This window comes from Sapajus apella, unplaced genomic scaffold (assembly GCF_009761245.1).
Source record: "Sapajus apella isolate SASKATOON/1434 unplaced genomic scaffold, GSC_monkey_1.0 scaffold190, whole genome shotgun sequence".
Lineage (NCBI taxonomy): Eukaryota > Metazoa > Chordata > Mammalia > Primates > Cebidae > Sapajus > Sapajus apella.
The window spans coordinates 639,852-656,721 of NW_022437130.1; the positions used below are offsets into that span (position 1 = coordinate 639,852).

Genomic DNA, 16,870 nt, shown 5'->3' on the forward strand with positions numbered 1-16,870 from the left:
CACCATGATTACTTTCCCTTTATATTTAAACCAGTTAGTAATGAAAATGATTCTATCTTTATTAATATATTTTAATGGCATTACTTTTACAACATAAAACAAGATAGACTATAACTAGGCTATCTCTTGACAAGCTAAATTGGTTTCAACTTCTGTATTAGCATACAACATGAAAAAAATCAGCAATTTCTCTCTTCAAATCCACACATTTAATTCAGTGTCACAAGTAGTCCTGCAAACATTAGCTACGCTGAGAAGAGCCACCACCACTAATTTGTACTGTTTTTGCATCAGAAGGTATTTTTCTTCCCAGCTAACAAGTCATCTGGGGATAAAAAGTCAATAGCTGAAAAGAACTGCTCATGCTTATACAAACATAAGGCTCTTTCCTTAAAAGTAATGCATTCTTTGACAACAGTAGAGGGCTGGCAAAGGTGAGGACTCTCAACAAGAGATGCCCATCCATGCCCCATGGCCCCTCTGCGATGCACCTCAAGCAGAACATCTCAGCATCCACCCCTAGATACATTTTTGCACAGGAAGGGGAGGCTGGTGAGCCCACCTCATGAAAGTTTTGATGTTGGTATTACTCTACAGGATGCTTCCCTGAAACCAGTATTTGGACCTGCCCCCAGGTTTGGTGCTCTGGAAGGATATCCTGTTTCTGCATGCACTCCAATAAAACACACCATGGTAGAAGTTTGGTGGATAGCTATAGCCTCCCTGTGTTTTGACAAGCAGGACATCTGTCAGGGGAATGGGGGAGAACCTGCCACAGATAAGCTTGGACACCCCTTCTCAGAAGAGGACTGCACCTGGAAGATGAGCCTGGAAAGGATGCAGAGGTACAGGCCAACAGCTGTGAGAGAAAAGGACAGCCAGGGCAGGAGGGGCCGAGTCCCAGTCGCTGAGCTGTCCCTCAGGCCTGGGCAGGGTGTTCTGTCCTAAGACCCCCAACGGTACACCCTGAAGCCTAGTATTATGCCATGAACATTTAAGATGGCTGAAGGTAATCAGAAACTTCCTGGGTTAACTAAGCAAGTATGTTTATCTAGCGATGCTTAAAGACATGCCAGAGCAAACAAATGGTGTCCACATCACGTCTTCATGATGGCCATGCAGCCCCGGGTCCTCACTAGTAAAGGGTGCCATGGCATCAACTGCAACAGGACCAATTTAATTAATAAAGCAGTCACAAGAAAAATCAAATTCTTTTCTCACTAGGGACAACCACAAACCCTTAGAGAACAAGGTAACAACACTAACCAAAATTTTGCTTCAATATTTTCCATTGTTATCCAAAATGCTTGCTTGTGCTGGAGTTCCTGCAGGAGTGGGGAGCGGAGAGCAGTATAAACCCAACACCAACCAACCTCCTGGGAAGCAAGGAAGGAGACCCTGGGAGAGAGTCCTATCTGGGTATGAAGGTAAACAGCAAAGCGGTCAAGTGCCCAGGCTTGGGAGCTGGATGATCCAGCCATGCAACTCAGCTCCCACATATCTGTGGTGAACAGAGATGGCCACACTGCTTCCACTTCGCCGTGCCATGACAAGAATTAGGTGAGGCAAACAGCACTGGGTCTGATTCAAACAGCATGCCATCCCCACACCAGCAGCACCGCAGTGCCTGCCACAGAACGGAGTTCAGAGCCAGCCAAGTGCCCTGGGGAAGGATCTGCACAGACAAGGCTCAGACCTCTTCCTTGATAAACACAGGGGGTCATGCAAGCTTCCTCCACTGAGATCCTAACTTGAACAGGAGGTAAGTTACTATTTTCCCAATTCTCCCAAGGGTGGGAGATCAGAGAGCACTGAGGCTTAATTCACTCAGTCCCTGACATGGTTAATCCAGCACAGCTATTAGAAAGATGTAATATGTTAATATATTTATCCACAAGCAAAAATATTACTAAGAACAAAAGCCAGATGAAAATATGTTTTATCCTTTTTCAAAAATGAGTCATTTGTGTAGGGAAATGTTTACCACTGAAACACGGTTAAGTAGTTTGACCTGGGTGGTGGAGCTTACAGGAGAGAAAGCATGAGGAAAACACATTTATCTTTTCCAGCGTAAACCATATGGTGGGCCCTGCCTGTGCTGAGTGCTCACCCTCTGCTTAGGGATGTGCTGCTCACGCTACAGGTTCTTTGTTCTGCAGGGGCCCACTTTCCTCCAGGGCATCTGGAAGGCCCTGTAAGTATCAGACTTTCATTTTTCCTCTCTCACAGGCTTCATGGGTATTCTCGCCAAGCTACCTTCCCAGATCAACTTCAAGTGGACAGGTATTTGAGAATTGGGTATCTCCAGCTGGTAGACCCTAAACCAGAGCACACTTGTCATGAGTGATCCTGACATGTTTTATTACTTCTACTGTCATTCTGAATGAGGCCAGTTGTTCACGATTGTTCTTATTTGAAAAGAAGAGCTACAATTTTATATATACAAATATACAAATATTTACTGTGCAATTAGCTATCTATTGATCCTTTTTATTTCTAACTACTTGAGTTGATTCCCCTGGGTTTTCTAAGCCTGACAATGACTTCATCAATAAGTAATCATCATTCTCTCCTATTTGATTATCTGTTTCTCTAAAAACAGACACTTCCATAAAAGTGTCAAATACGACTGCCCTGTTGGTTTGGTTATTTCCCCAGCTTTGCGGGGAATGCAGCTAGCATTTCTCCACTGAAAATGCTGCTGACAACTGGCTGCTCTCTAGTATTAGGGAAATCTGGGTTCCTAGTTGATTCAGGTTTGTGATGTTTTCAAATCAGTAGCAGGTGATGAATGCCATCAACTGCCCTGTTTGGCCTCTGTGGACCCTACACGTCTACTGTGGCAAATCAGGCTGACAGGCTGCCTTGCCCCACACCACACTCACCTGCTGTCCATGTGTTGGTATTTCACTTGGGATTCCCATGCCCGCTTCACCTGCTGGAGGTGAGACACAGTGTTCCTGCATACCATGTGGCCCAAAGGCTCAGCAACAGCTCTGAGGGCAGCTGGCCTTGGGTTCCATCCTGACCCTGCCCCCGCCAGCTATGCAGCCCTAGCTAAACTCTCTCTGCCTCAGCTTCCTCATCCAGAAAGATGGGAACACGAGCACCTACACCTCACAGGGTTGTTGCAAGGACTAACAGGGTAATAGATGTAGATGTGCTGGGCTTAGAACCGCGCGGGGCACACAGTACGCCTTCATTAGTTATCACACCTTCATCAAGTTTTAGAACCAGGGTATGTTAGCTTTGTACATTGAACTTAGTAGCTTTTATTTGAGTTCTGCGCAAATTTCATCATCATTCAACAAGTGTGTACTGTCCCTTCACCGCACGGTGGGTGCACTGCCACAATGGTGGCCCTGCACGTGGGGCTCACAGCTTCTGGCTGGTGCACTTTGTATAGCTGTGTGTTTTGCAGCACACACAGACAAACCCATAACCGATGAGTAACAAGGGGTGAGAAAGTACAGGGTACCCTGGGAGCCGCGAGAGGCCACTGATAAGACACTGAAGAGGGTGTGACACAGGTACCGCCTTTGAGGAGCTGACCACAGCGGGGACCCTGCCGGGACACTCTGGGCATTCCACACAGGCATCCTGGGCATGCACCAGGGCATGGCATGATTGTGCACTAAGAAGCAAGCACCAGAGAACAGCACGTTGGGGGCTGCCACCCCTAGGGCTGGAGGGACTAGGGAAGGGGTAGAGTCACTGGAGTCCAGAACAGGGACAGTGCACAACAGCAGAACTACAGCAGGGACTACCCAACAAGAACTGGGGCCACAACCATGGGGGGAGACAGCCATTATCATGAAATTCCCACAGAAGCAGAGCAAGTGAGGCCCTGCCTCCTGCCATACTACACCCTCTAGTCTCTCCATAATGCTCCCACCACCAAACCTGGCTGGAAGCACTGAGGAGCCTGTGACACTGTCTCCAAGGATGCGAGTCAGACAGCAACGACCAGCATCCACATGGCAGGAGGAGCAGGAAATGCCTGGTGGGGGGAGGATGGGGCAGCATGTACACAGGGCAGGTCGCCCGCACATAGCATTGGGCGAGGCACAGGACAGCGAAGGCCAGCTCCAGAGGCCTCAGAAGAGTAAATGTAGGTGGGACCCCATCCTAGAGGTCAGCAGCTCTGAAACCATATACACACAAAGCCCTGCCACTGTTTCCCTTACTTTGTTCCAACAAAATGTTGAATGTACAGAAGGAGATGTAATGAACAAAATGTATGTTTAAACTTATTACCAAAGCTTTTACCTTTTTTATTAAGAGATAAGGTGTCACTATGTTGCACAGGCTAGACTTGAATTCCTGGGCTCAAGTGATCCTCCCGCCTCGGCTTCACCTGGAAATACGGGTGTGTGCCGCCAGGCCCAGTGATCTCTGAATTAGTCAGCACCGGGCTATTTTGCAGGAACCCCTGCAGGTCCGCACAACCAACCTACAAAGCCAGGTCCCATCACTTTCCTCAATTTACAGAAGGGGATGCTAAAGCCAGAGGCCAGGCGATCTGCCCCAGGCTGCTGCAGGTGGAGCCACACCTCACCTGTGGTCCTGACCCTACGATTGGTGCTGACTCAGCACGGGGTGCCATCTCTCAGCAGGCTGGCTCTAAAAATCATCGCTCTGGCTGTGCGTGGCAAAGTCAATTCCGCTTCTCTGTTAAATACAAGTTTCCTCCTCCCAAAGACTGGAGACCTGCCACTGAGGGGCCAGGAGTCAAGGGACTTTCCATCGGGCTGCCAAGGCCGACCTTCATCCTCTGTCACCTGGCAGTGACGTAGGGATGACTGAAAGTGGACACAGAATAAGCTGGACCTGTGGAGGCCAGCTGTCTGCCACGCAGACAGAAAAGGAGCTGGGATTGTGTGCTCCATGCAGGAAAGCAGTGTAAGAAACAAGAAAGGCATAAAAGTTAGCAGAAACCAAAGTGACAGCGGGACGCTCTGTGAAGGGCCATGGCGCTCACTCACGCAGGTGCAGGAAACCCAGCATGCAGCCCATTCCACAGCGGTGGGGTCACAACCAGTACTGCAACAGGAAGTTCACTGCCACCAAGCACCTTTCTACCTCTCCCTGAAACACTCATCAAAACCAAAGCTTTATTCACAGAATGAAATAAAGGGAGCAATGCCCAGAGCCTGCAAGGGGTCTGAAACCCTCACAGAAAGGGTACAACAAGAAAGGCCTCTCCACAGCTGCTCACAGGCAACTGCACCTTGCTCACCCTTGACCTGCCAGGGCTCTGACCTTGGACACGTAAGGGTCAGTGGTATGGAGGGAGCCATGATGCACTGCTGCACAAAATCCTCCTGCCCCTAAAGAAAACACAAGAGCAGACAGCTCCCACTTTGGTGAGTCTGCAATCTGCTTCCCCCCGCCCAACCGAGAGACCCATGCACCCTCCCTGTTACATGCCACATCTGCCCCAGGGGTGTTCATGGGGCCCACAGGGGATTGTGTGCTCCATGCAGGAAAACAGTGTAAGAAACAAGAAAAAGGGTATGACAGAGTATGACAAAACGCCTGTATCCTCAAAGATGCCCTCATCTAAATCCAAACCTGCCTCACCTGATACATGTGACATGAGAGCCACATACATGTGACTAGAAATCTCTTCCAGAATGAGGAGTAAATGAGGGTGCACTTCCAGGCTGCCCGCCCCTCCTGACCCAGGGCCCCTGCCCACACCTCCCTTCCTGCTGCTCTCCCTGCCTGGTGGTCCCTTCTGCTTTCATCATGGCAGCAACAGGAAGAAAGGGGGGAAAGCTTGGACTAGGTGCGCAAAGATTTTTGTTTTAAAGTGAAAAAAAAAAAAAAAAAACTATTATAAAAATTAGATCACTGACTTAATTTCAAGGCTCCATCCAACCTGATCATCCATTGGAAGACTTCAGCTGTGTGCATCCCTGAGCCACAGTGCCAGACCAGCCACCTCCCCCTCTGCCCACAGGGGTGCACTCCCTAGCCTGAGATTGCCAAGACGGAGCTGCACCCAGCTCAGGAGGTCCTGGGGTGGCCAAACCAGTGCTCCAGGCACAGGGAGGTGGGCACACACTTAACCTGCCTCCTTCCTCCAGCTCTGGTCCTGACTGTCCCCTGGAAAGGAAAAGGACTCAAGGCCACTCCTCATCTCCCTGTGAGTCCCTCAGGCCCACCAGGCCATCCCAGGAGGAGCAGGGCTCTATTGCTTACCATTTCGATGGCGGCTCCATGTTCATGTTTTAATTAAAGTATTTTCCAATACCAAAAGTAGAAACGATCATAACAAAACACCCACAATCTTAACAATCAGGAAAACACCACTTCATGCATGCGTATGTGGGCTACTGCTTGTTTCTGGGTAAATATACACACAAATTTGTCTCGCAACACATCCACTTTTTCTTACAAATACGAACTTACTGAAAACATACCCAGAGTATGCAGTTCCACTGGACATTTGAGTTACATTGTTATAATACTTAAACAGTCCTGCACTGAGCAGTGGCAGTGTGTACAGCTTCACATAGATCCCTGGGGATTTCCTTAAGATAAATTCCAAAAACGTAATTGCAAGATTGAATATTATGCACATTTTTTGGCCTCTGAAAACATTACCAAATGACCCTCCAGAAACATCATGGTGTATCCCCAGTGAAGCTCTCCTGAGAAAGCACAAGGACGCGCTGTGTGCACCAAGGCCAGCACTGGGCTACTGTTACCCAGGTGGCCCTCAGTCAGATCTACCAGTGTCCTCGTGAGCATTGGCTGTGTCTCACCCGTTGTCATCTTCCTCATCACCTCCTGCATCACGATCTCACGCTGTTGCTGGTAATCTGGAAAGCTCTCTGTGTGGACATTTCTTTGTGGCTGTGCCTCTGCTGACATACTCTGGGAAATGATTTAACCTTGGGGCCTCAGTAGCACGTGTGCAAGAAGGGTTGATGACAAGTCACCTTACAGAGTTTGTGGGAGGCGTGAACAGAGTTACTGCATATGAAGGATATATGACAAACAGAACAAGTGTAGGCTGCCCCACAGCTCTTCCTGCCTTACGAAAGCCTTCAACCTCTCATCTTCATTCTTTATTCTGTATAGAATTCTAATACATTTTTTTCCCCAAAAGGCCAGCATTCACCTGTCAATAACTGAAGTGCCACCTTTTCCATACACAAAGACAATCGGGTCCCAGGTCAGTGCCTGGTGCACTGGATCCTGGGCTCCTGGCTCTGCCACACAGCCCCAGCACCAGCACATGCTTCCAGCTGCCAGGGCCTTGCATGAAGTCTTAGCTACAGTGCAAATCCTCTATGCCATTTTCCGTTTCCTTGGACAATCTTGTCCATAGCTTCTTACACAATGGTCCTGAAACCTATTTGGACTTCTGCATGAAATCGCACTTCAGTGCTATGGGAAGAGTGAGAGAGGCTTCTCTTTCCTTCATCCCACGTCTGTCAGCCAAGCCTGTAGGCTCTGCCACCAAGCAGGAGCCAAGCACTACTCCCCACTGTCCTCACCACTCTCATTCCTGCTAGGTGACCACAAGGGCTTCCAACTGCTCTCCCTGCAACCTCCCATGACACCCAGTAAGTTTATTTTCAAAACGGCAGTGGAAATGGCCCTCTTCAAATTATCATGCCATTTTCCTAATCACATCCTCTGGTTCCCCATCTGACTGAGGGAAAGCTGGAGTCTGACAAGGACCCAGGGGCCCTCAGTGAGCTCTGGCCCTTCTGCTAAAATGCTCCCTCTGTGAGGTCTCCTCAAGTAACTACCTCCTGGCTCTGCCTCTGATGGGCTATGGCCAGGACTGTTGGCTCCCTTGGCTCAGTGAACTGTTTCCCCAGACACATCCCCATGGCTTTCTTGCCCTGTTGAGTGTCACCTCCTCAGAGACCCTCCCTATCCCCACTGTTTAAAACTACAAAGGACCACAGAGTCCTCTCCTGCTTGTCTGTCTTCATGACATTTATCACTTGGTTTCCTGATTATGAGGTGCTTTCGCCCACCCCTGCCACCAGACCGCAAGCACTACTCTGTGCCTGACTCATCCACGGCAAGGGGTTACCCCATCTGAGAGCAGTCAATCTCGTCATCCCTTCAACTCCTGTCCACTGGTGACATCTCCTACTAGCTATGTTAGGATTTTTGTTGCTGTGTGTATGAGATCTCTTCCCCCACTGCATTTCCTAGCTGGCTACCGTGGCTATGCAGGAAGCTCTGGATAGTATTCATTTTGTAACAGACACTTAACTATCTTCTGTTTTACTAATTTTTCTGACGATTCTTTTGAGTTCTTTTGAGTTTTCCAATAAAGAGTCAAATCATTATTATTTGTCTCCTCCATGCAGTTCCATCCTACTACTTTTTCTTGGCTTATTTCAATAGCAAGAACCTTCAAACAACATCCAACACCAAGGGTAACAAGGGTAATACACGCCATTCCTGTCTAACTCCTAAGTGAGAGGACAGAATGCCTCTGATGACTCACCATTAAGCATGATATTGGCTGCTGGTTTGGACACAAAATCTTTATTACATTCCTATTCCCACCAGTACAGTAATGAGTATCAATTTTGTAAATGAAATACAGGATTTGTTGAGAAAATAATAAAGTCCTTCACTGACCTATTACTGAGATAACGCAATTAACAGACTTCCTAACATTAAGTCATTCTCAAGCTATCTGATTAAGTCAGAATAGTACATTAAATTATATATTGCCAGATCCTAAGTGTGTTTTATTTAGAACATTTCCATCTATCTTCCTAAGAGTCACCAATCTGCATTTTTTTTTTTTTTTTGAGATAAGGTCTTACTGTCACTCAGGCTGGAGTGCAGTAGTGACAGATCCTAGCTCACAACCTCAATCTCCTGGGCTCAAGTGATTTTCCCGCCTCAGTCTCCCTAGCAGCTAGAACCACAGGTGTACACCACCATGCTTGGCTAATTTTTTTTTTTAGAGATGGAGTCTTACTACGTTGTTGAGGCTGGTCTTGAACTCCTGGCCTCAAGCGATCCGCCTACCTCAGCCTCCCATAGTGCTGGAATTACAGTTCTCTTTCTGAGAGATGAATCCTTGTCAGGCTTTTCATGGGAAGCTTCTGTTTTCCACAGATCTTTGGAGCAGCATTTACTGCACAAATTCCATGAAGAGTGAGAACTGTTGATGAAATATTCATATTCTTATGTCTGAATGATTGTTTTCCTAGAAAACTCTGCATTTTGTTGTAAGTATTCTAACTTATTATCATATAGTTTACATGATATCTGCTTATCCCTATGTACTGCAAAGAATTTGTTGGATTTACTTAATGCTTTGGTTTATTTTTTAAATTGCTCAGACAGAAATGGAAAATGATGGCCTAGGGGCTGTATCCACTTAAGGATATGTTTTGTTTGGTCCACACCAAAAGTTTTTCTAAATCTGAATAAGCTGTCACATTTAAGCATCAAAATCTGGATTCAACTCTGTACTGACAGGGAGACATCTGAGGTACAAAGTTGCATCTAGTTTTGGCCACATCCCGTGTTCCATATACAGTAATACATAACGGTCGGCTTATGTGTTAAATGCTTCTATGAACCTCACGTGTACTCCTCATTTAATCCACACAAGCATTCCAAGTGAAGCGTGCTTCTAATAGCATTTCACAAAGGAGAAAGCTGATTTGCAGAGAAGTTGCTGGCTCAAGAGTTCCAACATAAAAACACATGGCCTATCCATTTTCCTGTATTTGTAATTAGCTTTTATTTCTTTTATTTATTTATTTTTGAGATGGATTTTTGCTCTTGTTGCCCAGGCTGGAATGCAATGGTGTGATCTTGGCTCACTGCAATCTCCGTGTCCCAGGTTCAAGCAATTCTCCTGCCTCAGCCTCCTGAGCAGCTGGGATTACAAACATGTTACCACACCTGGCTAATTTTATATTTTTAGTAGAGATGGGGTTTCACCATGTTGATCAGGCTGGTCTTGAACCCCTGACCTCAGGTGATCTGCCCGCCTCAGCATCCCAAAGTGCTGGGATTACAGGAATGGGCCACTGCAGGTGACCTTGCTTTTACTTCTTCTTTCACCCAACTGGGAGGTTTTCTTTTTTTTTCCAATTAATTTTTACTAATTTAATATATATAACATAAGGCATATCATAATATATTGGCAGTACTGTATCAGAAAACACAGTACTAACTATATATATGTTTATCAGGAATATCTATATGGAGAGAGAGAGAGAGAGAGAGAGAGAGAGAGAGAGAGAGAAAATTTTTGAATAGGTTTCCTAATGCCCTAATTTGTTCCATTTAATTTCAACAAATATTTAATGGACATGGAGTAGGATTTATTAAATCAACACTACTAATTCCATTATAAACATCTTTCATATGCCTTTTTATTCTGCTCGATCAACGAATAATGAACTAATCATTTTCAAAATGCTAGTTTCTACACATTCAATTATCTTAGATTTCTATCAGTTTTTACATTATATTAATACTGTAAGTTTTCAAATCAATATTCATATATATGTTTGTGGGTCTCTCAGTTCTGCTGCAGGCTACACATGTACAGCAGCCAAAAAGGAAAAATCTTCTTTGTCCCATGCTTTTTCCCTGAATTCTACATTTTTCATGTTAACGTTAACCCTTGCTTTGCGATTTCCGTTTATTTTATGCTATCTTAATTTTAACCTTCCCAAATATTTCCATTCAGGATGCACCTCTCCTAGACAACACAGCAGAAGAGTGTGCTTCAATGTATTCAATCTTGTCTTTTGGCAGGACAGTTGCCCTCATTACATTTCACTGTGACACAGAATACCCTTGGTTTTCTGGCACCATGTTCTTGCTGCTGTCTCCTCTGATAAGCACCACACTTTCTTTCCCTTCTCTGCCCTTAGACAGCAGAAAGGTATACACACCCATTTATAGTTCTGAAGCTGTTTATGCTTAAACTTAACTTTGCCATTAGTCTCATTTTTACACGGAGAGAAAAATTATAGTTCTATGCTAAGGGGAGAACCTCAATACTCAAGATAAAGGGACTGGCACACTACATTTTCTACACTCAACAGCAACACAATGGGACAGTCTTGGATTTCAGATGCTATTGCTCAGACTGCATGTTTCCCAAGAACTAACGAGTGCACTGGCTCCTAACCACATTCACAACAGCAGAGTCTTGACTGTCTTTAAATGACCCAATTCCATTAATAGTCCTGTTACACTGCAACTGCTCTGTTCTTGGATTTATCATAGGTCCACAGTCTCTCAATCACAAATCTTGAAACCCAAAAAGCCCCAAACCCAATTTTTTTCCCTAGACTTAATGCCAAAAATAGTTTAGCAACATAACTGACCTGAACTGATGTGAAGCTATTTATAGTCTTATTTGATCCCACTTAGATATATTTGCGGAAAAGAACCAATGTAGTGATTAGTGGTATTAATACATAATACATGTACCGTATTAACTAAAATTTGAAATATCCTGAATTCAAAACACAGCGTGGGTTAACATTCATGAAAATAGCACTGACCACTGAGACGCTAGTGTAACAACGCCCTAGTAGCAATAAGCCCACCTAGTGTCTATATGTTGAATTCTAAATCCTCCAACAAAAGAAACCAGGGCTCTTTGGAGGAGGAGTTGGTTCCAGGGCAGGGATAATACAAGAGCCTGGAAGGAAGGAAGTGCTCAAAACAAAAAGCCGGGATGGGGAATGTTGATGGGGCATAGGAATCCAACCGAAGGATTGGCTGCAACTAGAACAACTGGAGCAACGAAATAAATTGTGATAATATTGATCATAATCCAATATTAACTATACCCTAAAGAATCAATATCATTCAATCCATACTGCATAACTGAATGAATAAGTAAATGGGAGAGAAGAGACAGCTGTTCCTTACAAAATTCTAATTAGTAAGTGTGCAAAAATAAGGGAAATGGAAAATCACCATTAGAACCTCACAGGCAAAAGCCCCTGCTGAGTATTACATGAGAGGAAAGCTTAAAGAGAAACGGGGTACTTGCAGTGCAAGGCAAAGGATTAACCCTGTCCAAAGAGGCCTGGCCTCTGCCCCTGGCTCCTGAGAGATCTCTAGGCCCTTGGGATATCCTGCTCTGTCTAACTGGGTGCCCTGGGCCACTTCCACAGTCTGTGCTAACCCTGTGGTGGAGGCCTCAGGCACACAGTGCCAGCTTAGTCACTGGAGGGCTAGAGACTAAGGCCAGCCAGTCTACACAGCTGAGACCCAATAAAACTCCAGATAGCGAGTCTCAGGTGGGCTTCCCTGGGGGTCAGTGGTGTGTGTGCTGTCACATGCTGGGAGAAGCTGCACTGTTCACACCTCCACGGTAGGACACTTGAAGTGTCACGCTGGGAACTCTCATGGGCTCTGCCTGGGCCTCTTTTCTCGTGGCTGGCTTTAATCTGTGTCCTTCCACTGCAAATAATCCTTAGCAGTGAGGACAACAGCTATCAGTGAGCTCCGTGAGTCCTTCTAGAGAATTACCTAAGGGTGGTCTTGAGGAACCCCAAGCTTGCAGCTGGTATCAGAAGTGAAGGTGGTCTTAGGGACCCCCAAGCTCTGCATATAGTCTCAAAGCATCTACTGTAAGACAAACAGTTATTAATTACAAAGGGAAAAACAAGAAGTTGATGGTGAAGAAACCTAGCAGCTACCACCCCAACTAGTGATCCAGGTTAACACACCCACCGTATAGACAGCATAGCCCAGAGAAGGTGGGCACCTCATCCCCATCTCCAGCAACCCCAGCCCCAGTCTCATCTCCAGAAGGCATTAGGCAGGCCCACAGGGAGGACAGTCCAGAGCGAGGGGCCCAACCTCTTTGAAATCATCATCACAGGCAAGGGAGGGCCAAGGCCCTCACCCAAACCAGAGCAGATGGGGAGGGGTGACAATTAAATGCACATGGGGCTTGGAACAGAGAAGAGCACTAAGGGAACCTGGTCACATCTACATCAAGTCTGCCATTTAGCTCCCAGGACTGCAGCCACAGGGGGCTCTCAGCTGTGATAAATGCAGCATGAGTATACAGGATGCTGCTTCGAGGGGAGGCAAGCAAAGGGGTTCCGGCGGGAGGATAAAAGGCCATGACAGCGCACACAAAGAAGCACCACACATGGATGTCTAAAACCACAGCAGACACATGGGTGCAGGAAGACACAGGTGCCCTGCATGTTTTGGAAAATAGACGGTGGGCTTCTTCCACTGGCTGAGGCATCCGGAGGGGCTTTTCAAGGATGTGGGTGGCAGTGGCAGCAGCCTCACTCCCTCATGAGGACATTCTCCTGCTGCATTCACACACGGAGACCTAGGAGATACCAGGTTTCCATTTCCCTTAGAAGTCTATGGAGTATTTAAATCAATGAGTGCATTAAAATACTCTTACCATCACTGGAAGAAACTGACACAGATTTGAACATTGTGAACTGCACCTCAGGGTAAGAAATGAGAAGCTGCTCTTTATAGATGTGCCCCAGCTATAAGAAAGAAAGGAAGGAAAGATTTAGAGTACCACCGTTTAGATTAACCCCTAAGGAATAAGAGGTGGATCCAGTCTCTGGGCACAATGGTTGCCAGCAGTACAGAAAACGGCCTACCAGAGGGTGGGGGCCTCCTGCAAGAGTCCACCCCAACCTGCAGCAGAGTTTTACCAACCAACCAACCAGATCTAACCGCTAGATATAACTACTAATTTACAGGAAATTAAAAAAAAAGGAGGAACCTGTTGTAACAGTGATGTGACCACTAAAGTCCAGACTGGCATACTTGAAAGGACAATCAGTTTCTTCAACAAAAATCAGGCAAGAGATAGTAGAGAAGACTACAGCTGTCATACAGACTCAAGAGATGATGTATCAACAAGTAGTGACATATGAACCCCACATGGATTCTAATTCCAAGAGACAGTTACACAAAACATTTGAGGCATCTGGGACAACTGAAAATTTGAACATTTGCTAGATACTGACATTAAGAAAATACTGTTAATTTTTAAACAAGTGGTAACAGTATGTGTTAGCACATACTGTTTTTAATGTCTTTTTATTTTTTTGAGATGGGAGTTTCGCTCTATCACCCAGGCTGGAGTGCAGTGGCAATCTTGGTTCACTGCAACCTCCGCCTCCCAGGTTCAAGCGATTCTCCTGCCTCAGCCTCTATAGTAGCTAGGATTACAGGCATGCGCCACCACGCCCGGCTAATTTTTTTGTGTGTTTTTAGTGGAAACAGGGTTTTGCCATGTTGACCAGGCTGGTGTCCAACTCCTGACCTCAGGTGATCCACCCTCATCGGCCTCCCTGTGCTAGGATTACAGGCATGAGCCATGGCACGCAGCCAATGTCCTTACTTTTTAAAGATAATGCTGAAATATTTACAAAAACAGTAATGAAAACATCAAACCTCCTTTATAGATAGTATTCCAAAGCAATGCAATAAATAGGTCATGTGTTATGTACCTGAATGTTTGTCTCTTTTTCCTTTAAGTTCAAGATTATCTACCAGGTTCAATAAAGGTATCTGGTTTCCTTCATGAACTTTACTTGGTATATGGTGAACTCTTCCCACAGATTTTACCACACTACCTTCTATTATCTCTGCAAGTTCCATTCAGGTACTTCATGAACTGTGGAGGCATCCCTTCCTAAGTCACAATCCACACTGACGCATACAACATTATAGGGAAACACTGGCTTTAAGAAAACTGATAGAAAATCAGCAATTGTTATTTATTTTAAATAAGAAGTCATGATACTATTAGGAATAGAGAGCAAGATATAAAATCATATCACCAACCCTTTTAGATAAATACAGAGGACAAATGAAATACACACAAAAAATACATTTTAAAAATCCACTGTTACTTTTTAGAAAAAGATTTACCAGTTTCCACTAAGCACTACATCACACTATTCCATTTTCAGGAAGGACAGATTCATGAAGCCATAGATTGCCAGCTCTTGTTTGGTCTTCAAAAATTCAAATAAGTTGCTAACATTTTCAAGTAAGATTTCAACATAACTCTGACAGTGCCACAGGACACACAGTTCGGCTCCACGTACATGTACCCGGGGACAGTGGCGGTCCCCAGGTCTCCACCATGCCAAGTTCAGGCCCCAAGGCCATTCAGCACCAGGCACAATCTCTGCTTTCCTGATACCTGGCCTGCTTTGCTTATTTACCTTAGTAGCTTTCCAGATAACTGACACTTGTGTTTGAAACCTTAACTTTCATAAAGCTTGTTTAGGCAAATAAAATATGTTCATACTAATGCTGGGAGTTTTGTTACTAATATTTTCCGTAAGTTCAAATAAAACTAAGGAGTTGATAAAAGGGTATTCTGAACAGAAAAGTAAAACCAAGGGTACAGAAACACCTGCTGTGTGTTTCTTCTGCCCGTAACAGTGACAGAGAACCCTCAGGCCCTCACTCGTCCGGGCTGCAGCACACACGGCCTCACCTGCATTGCTCCCCGCTCCTCTCTGCTTTTTTTCCTTGGCTAGTTGAATGGCTCGGTAATCAGTTCTTGCTGAGCCCCCACTTTCCTGAGACCAAAGAAAAGCGTATCAGTCACTTATCTAGACACAAAGGAAGGGTAGCAAGGGAGCTAGAAAAGTGCCATAGTCTGCTTCTGGGACATATCCAAGCTCCCATAACCAGAGTTGCCAGCAAGGCACACAAAGAGCCAAACGCTATGTCCACTTATGGTGAGAGCTGAGCAAACTTGGAGCTGGAACAATGTATGTGACTTTCTTATTCAGAGAAGCAAAGTTTATTCCTCCAAAGCCTAAAACACAGTAAAATGTTTTACACAGAAACTTATAAAATCAATTACATACTTCTCTGTTTCTGAAACAAGCACCGAGCCTTGCCTGGGTGACCTGTGATCGCCTTACCACGGCACTCCGTGACACTTTTCACACTGTGCCACAGGTGTGCATGGCAGGCCCAGGGCAGGTCCCACCTTAGAGACCCACTGCAGAGGTTGCTCTGGCGGCATGGGCTACTCTAAAGGTCTTACACAAAAACAGTAATGATGGTACTGATTTCAGGAACTTTCCTGAGGGAGGCAGACAGTACTCAGAGGACTTCAGCTGTTTTAAGTCTGTGAACATTTCCTAAGAAAGACAGTTTAACACTTATCACTATGAAGAGAAAAAGGGCAGCCCTCAAAGCTCGTAGCATACCTGGGACCCATTCACCACACACCATTTGTACTCAGAGATGCGAGGTAGCCCGTCACACAGCTAGCAAGAAAATGAACACGGGGTTAGGACCAAGGTCTTGCCGGCCTCTCCACCTCCACCCACAGCTACAGCTGCATCAGAGAGCTTCTGTTTCCCAAGGCACCAAGGCACAGTCCTCGCACCCCAGGGACTGACTACCCAATTGTGTCTGACCTGAGGCCACCTCCCATCGCTGCCCAGTCACCTGTCCACTTAGCAACTGCTATGGCTGCCTAAGCAAACTCTGGCAAGCATGGCTCTGCCACCAACAAGCAAGACACCAGAAATGCAGAGACAGAGATCGTCCTTCTCTCCGACTGAAAGAAATGAAAGCAGGCTCCATGCAACCTCAGCTACTATGTGCCTCCAAACTCAACCTACTTTAAAAGATTTAACATTTTTTAAAAGTTGTGGCAAAATTTAAGATGTAACATTCTGAACAATATAAATGTCACCATCAAATTTAGCCTGTGCCACAAAAAAGCCCTATTTGACCATTCCCATCTGAAACAGGAAAGTCAGACTATCTCAAGAATCTTTAAATTAAATTAAATTATATTAAATGTATAATTGATATAAAGTATATTAACTGTCCAGCCTCAAAATTGGAGAAGTACTCCTAT

General features: G+C 45.5%; 1 protein-coding gene across 6 annotated transcripts in view; it reads right to left on the reverse strand.

The window, feature by feature from the left end:
• Nucleotides 1–16,870, reverse strand: part of ZXDC (ZXD family zinc finger C) — a 38,218-nt gene that overhangs the window by 6,870 nt on the left and 14,478 nt on the right. For 3 of the 6 annotated variants that reach the window (XM_032269222.1, XM_032269220.1, XM_032269223.1), the window contains 2 exons: nt 16,209–16,268; nt 15,482–15,566 (listed from right to left, as the gene is read on the reverse strand). In XM_032269222.1, the coding sequence (XP_032125113.1) occupies nt 15,482–15,566; nt 16,209–16,268 (145 nt within the window). Of the gene's footprint in view, nt 1–14,730; nt 16,269–16,870 lie in introns of those variants that run through there. The other 3 variants (XM_032269221.1, XM_032269224.1, XR_004265617.1) reach the window with 3 other exon arrangements.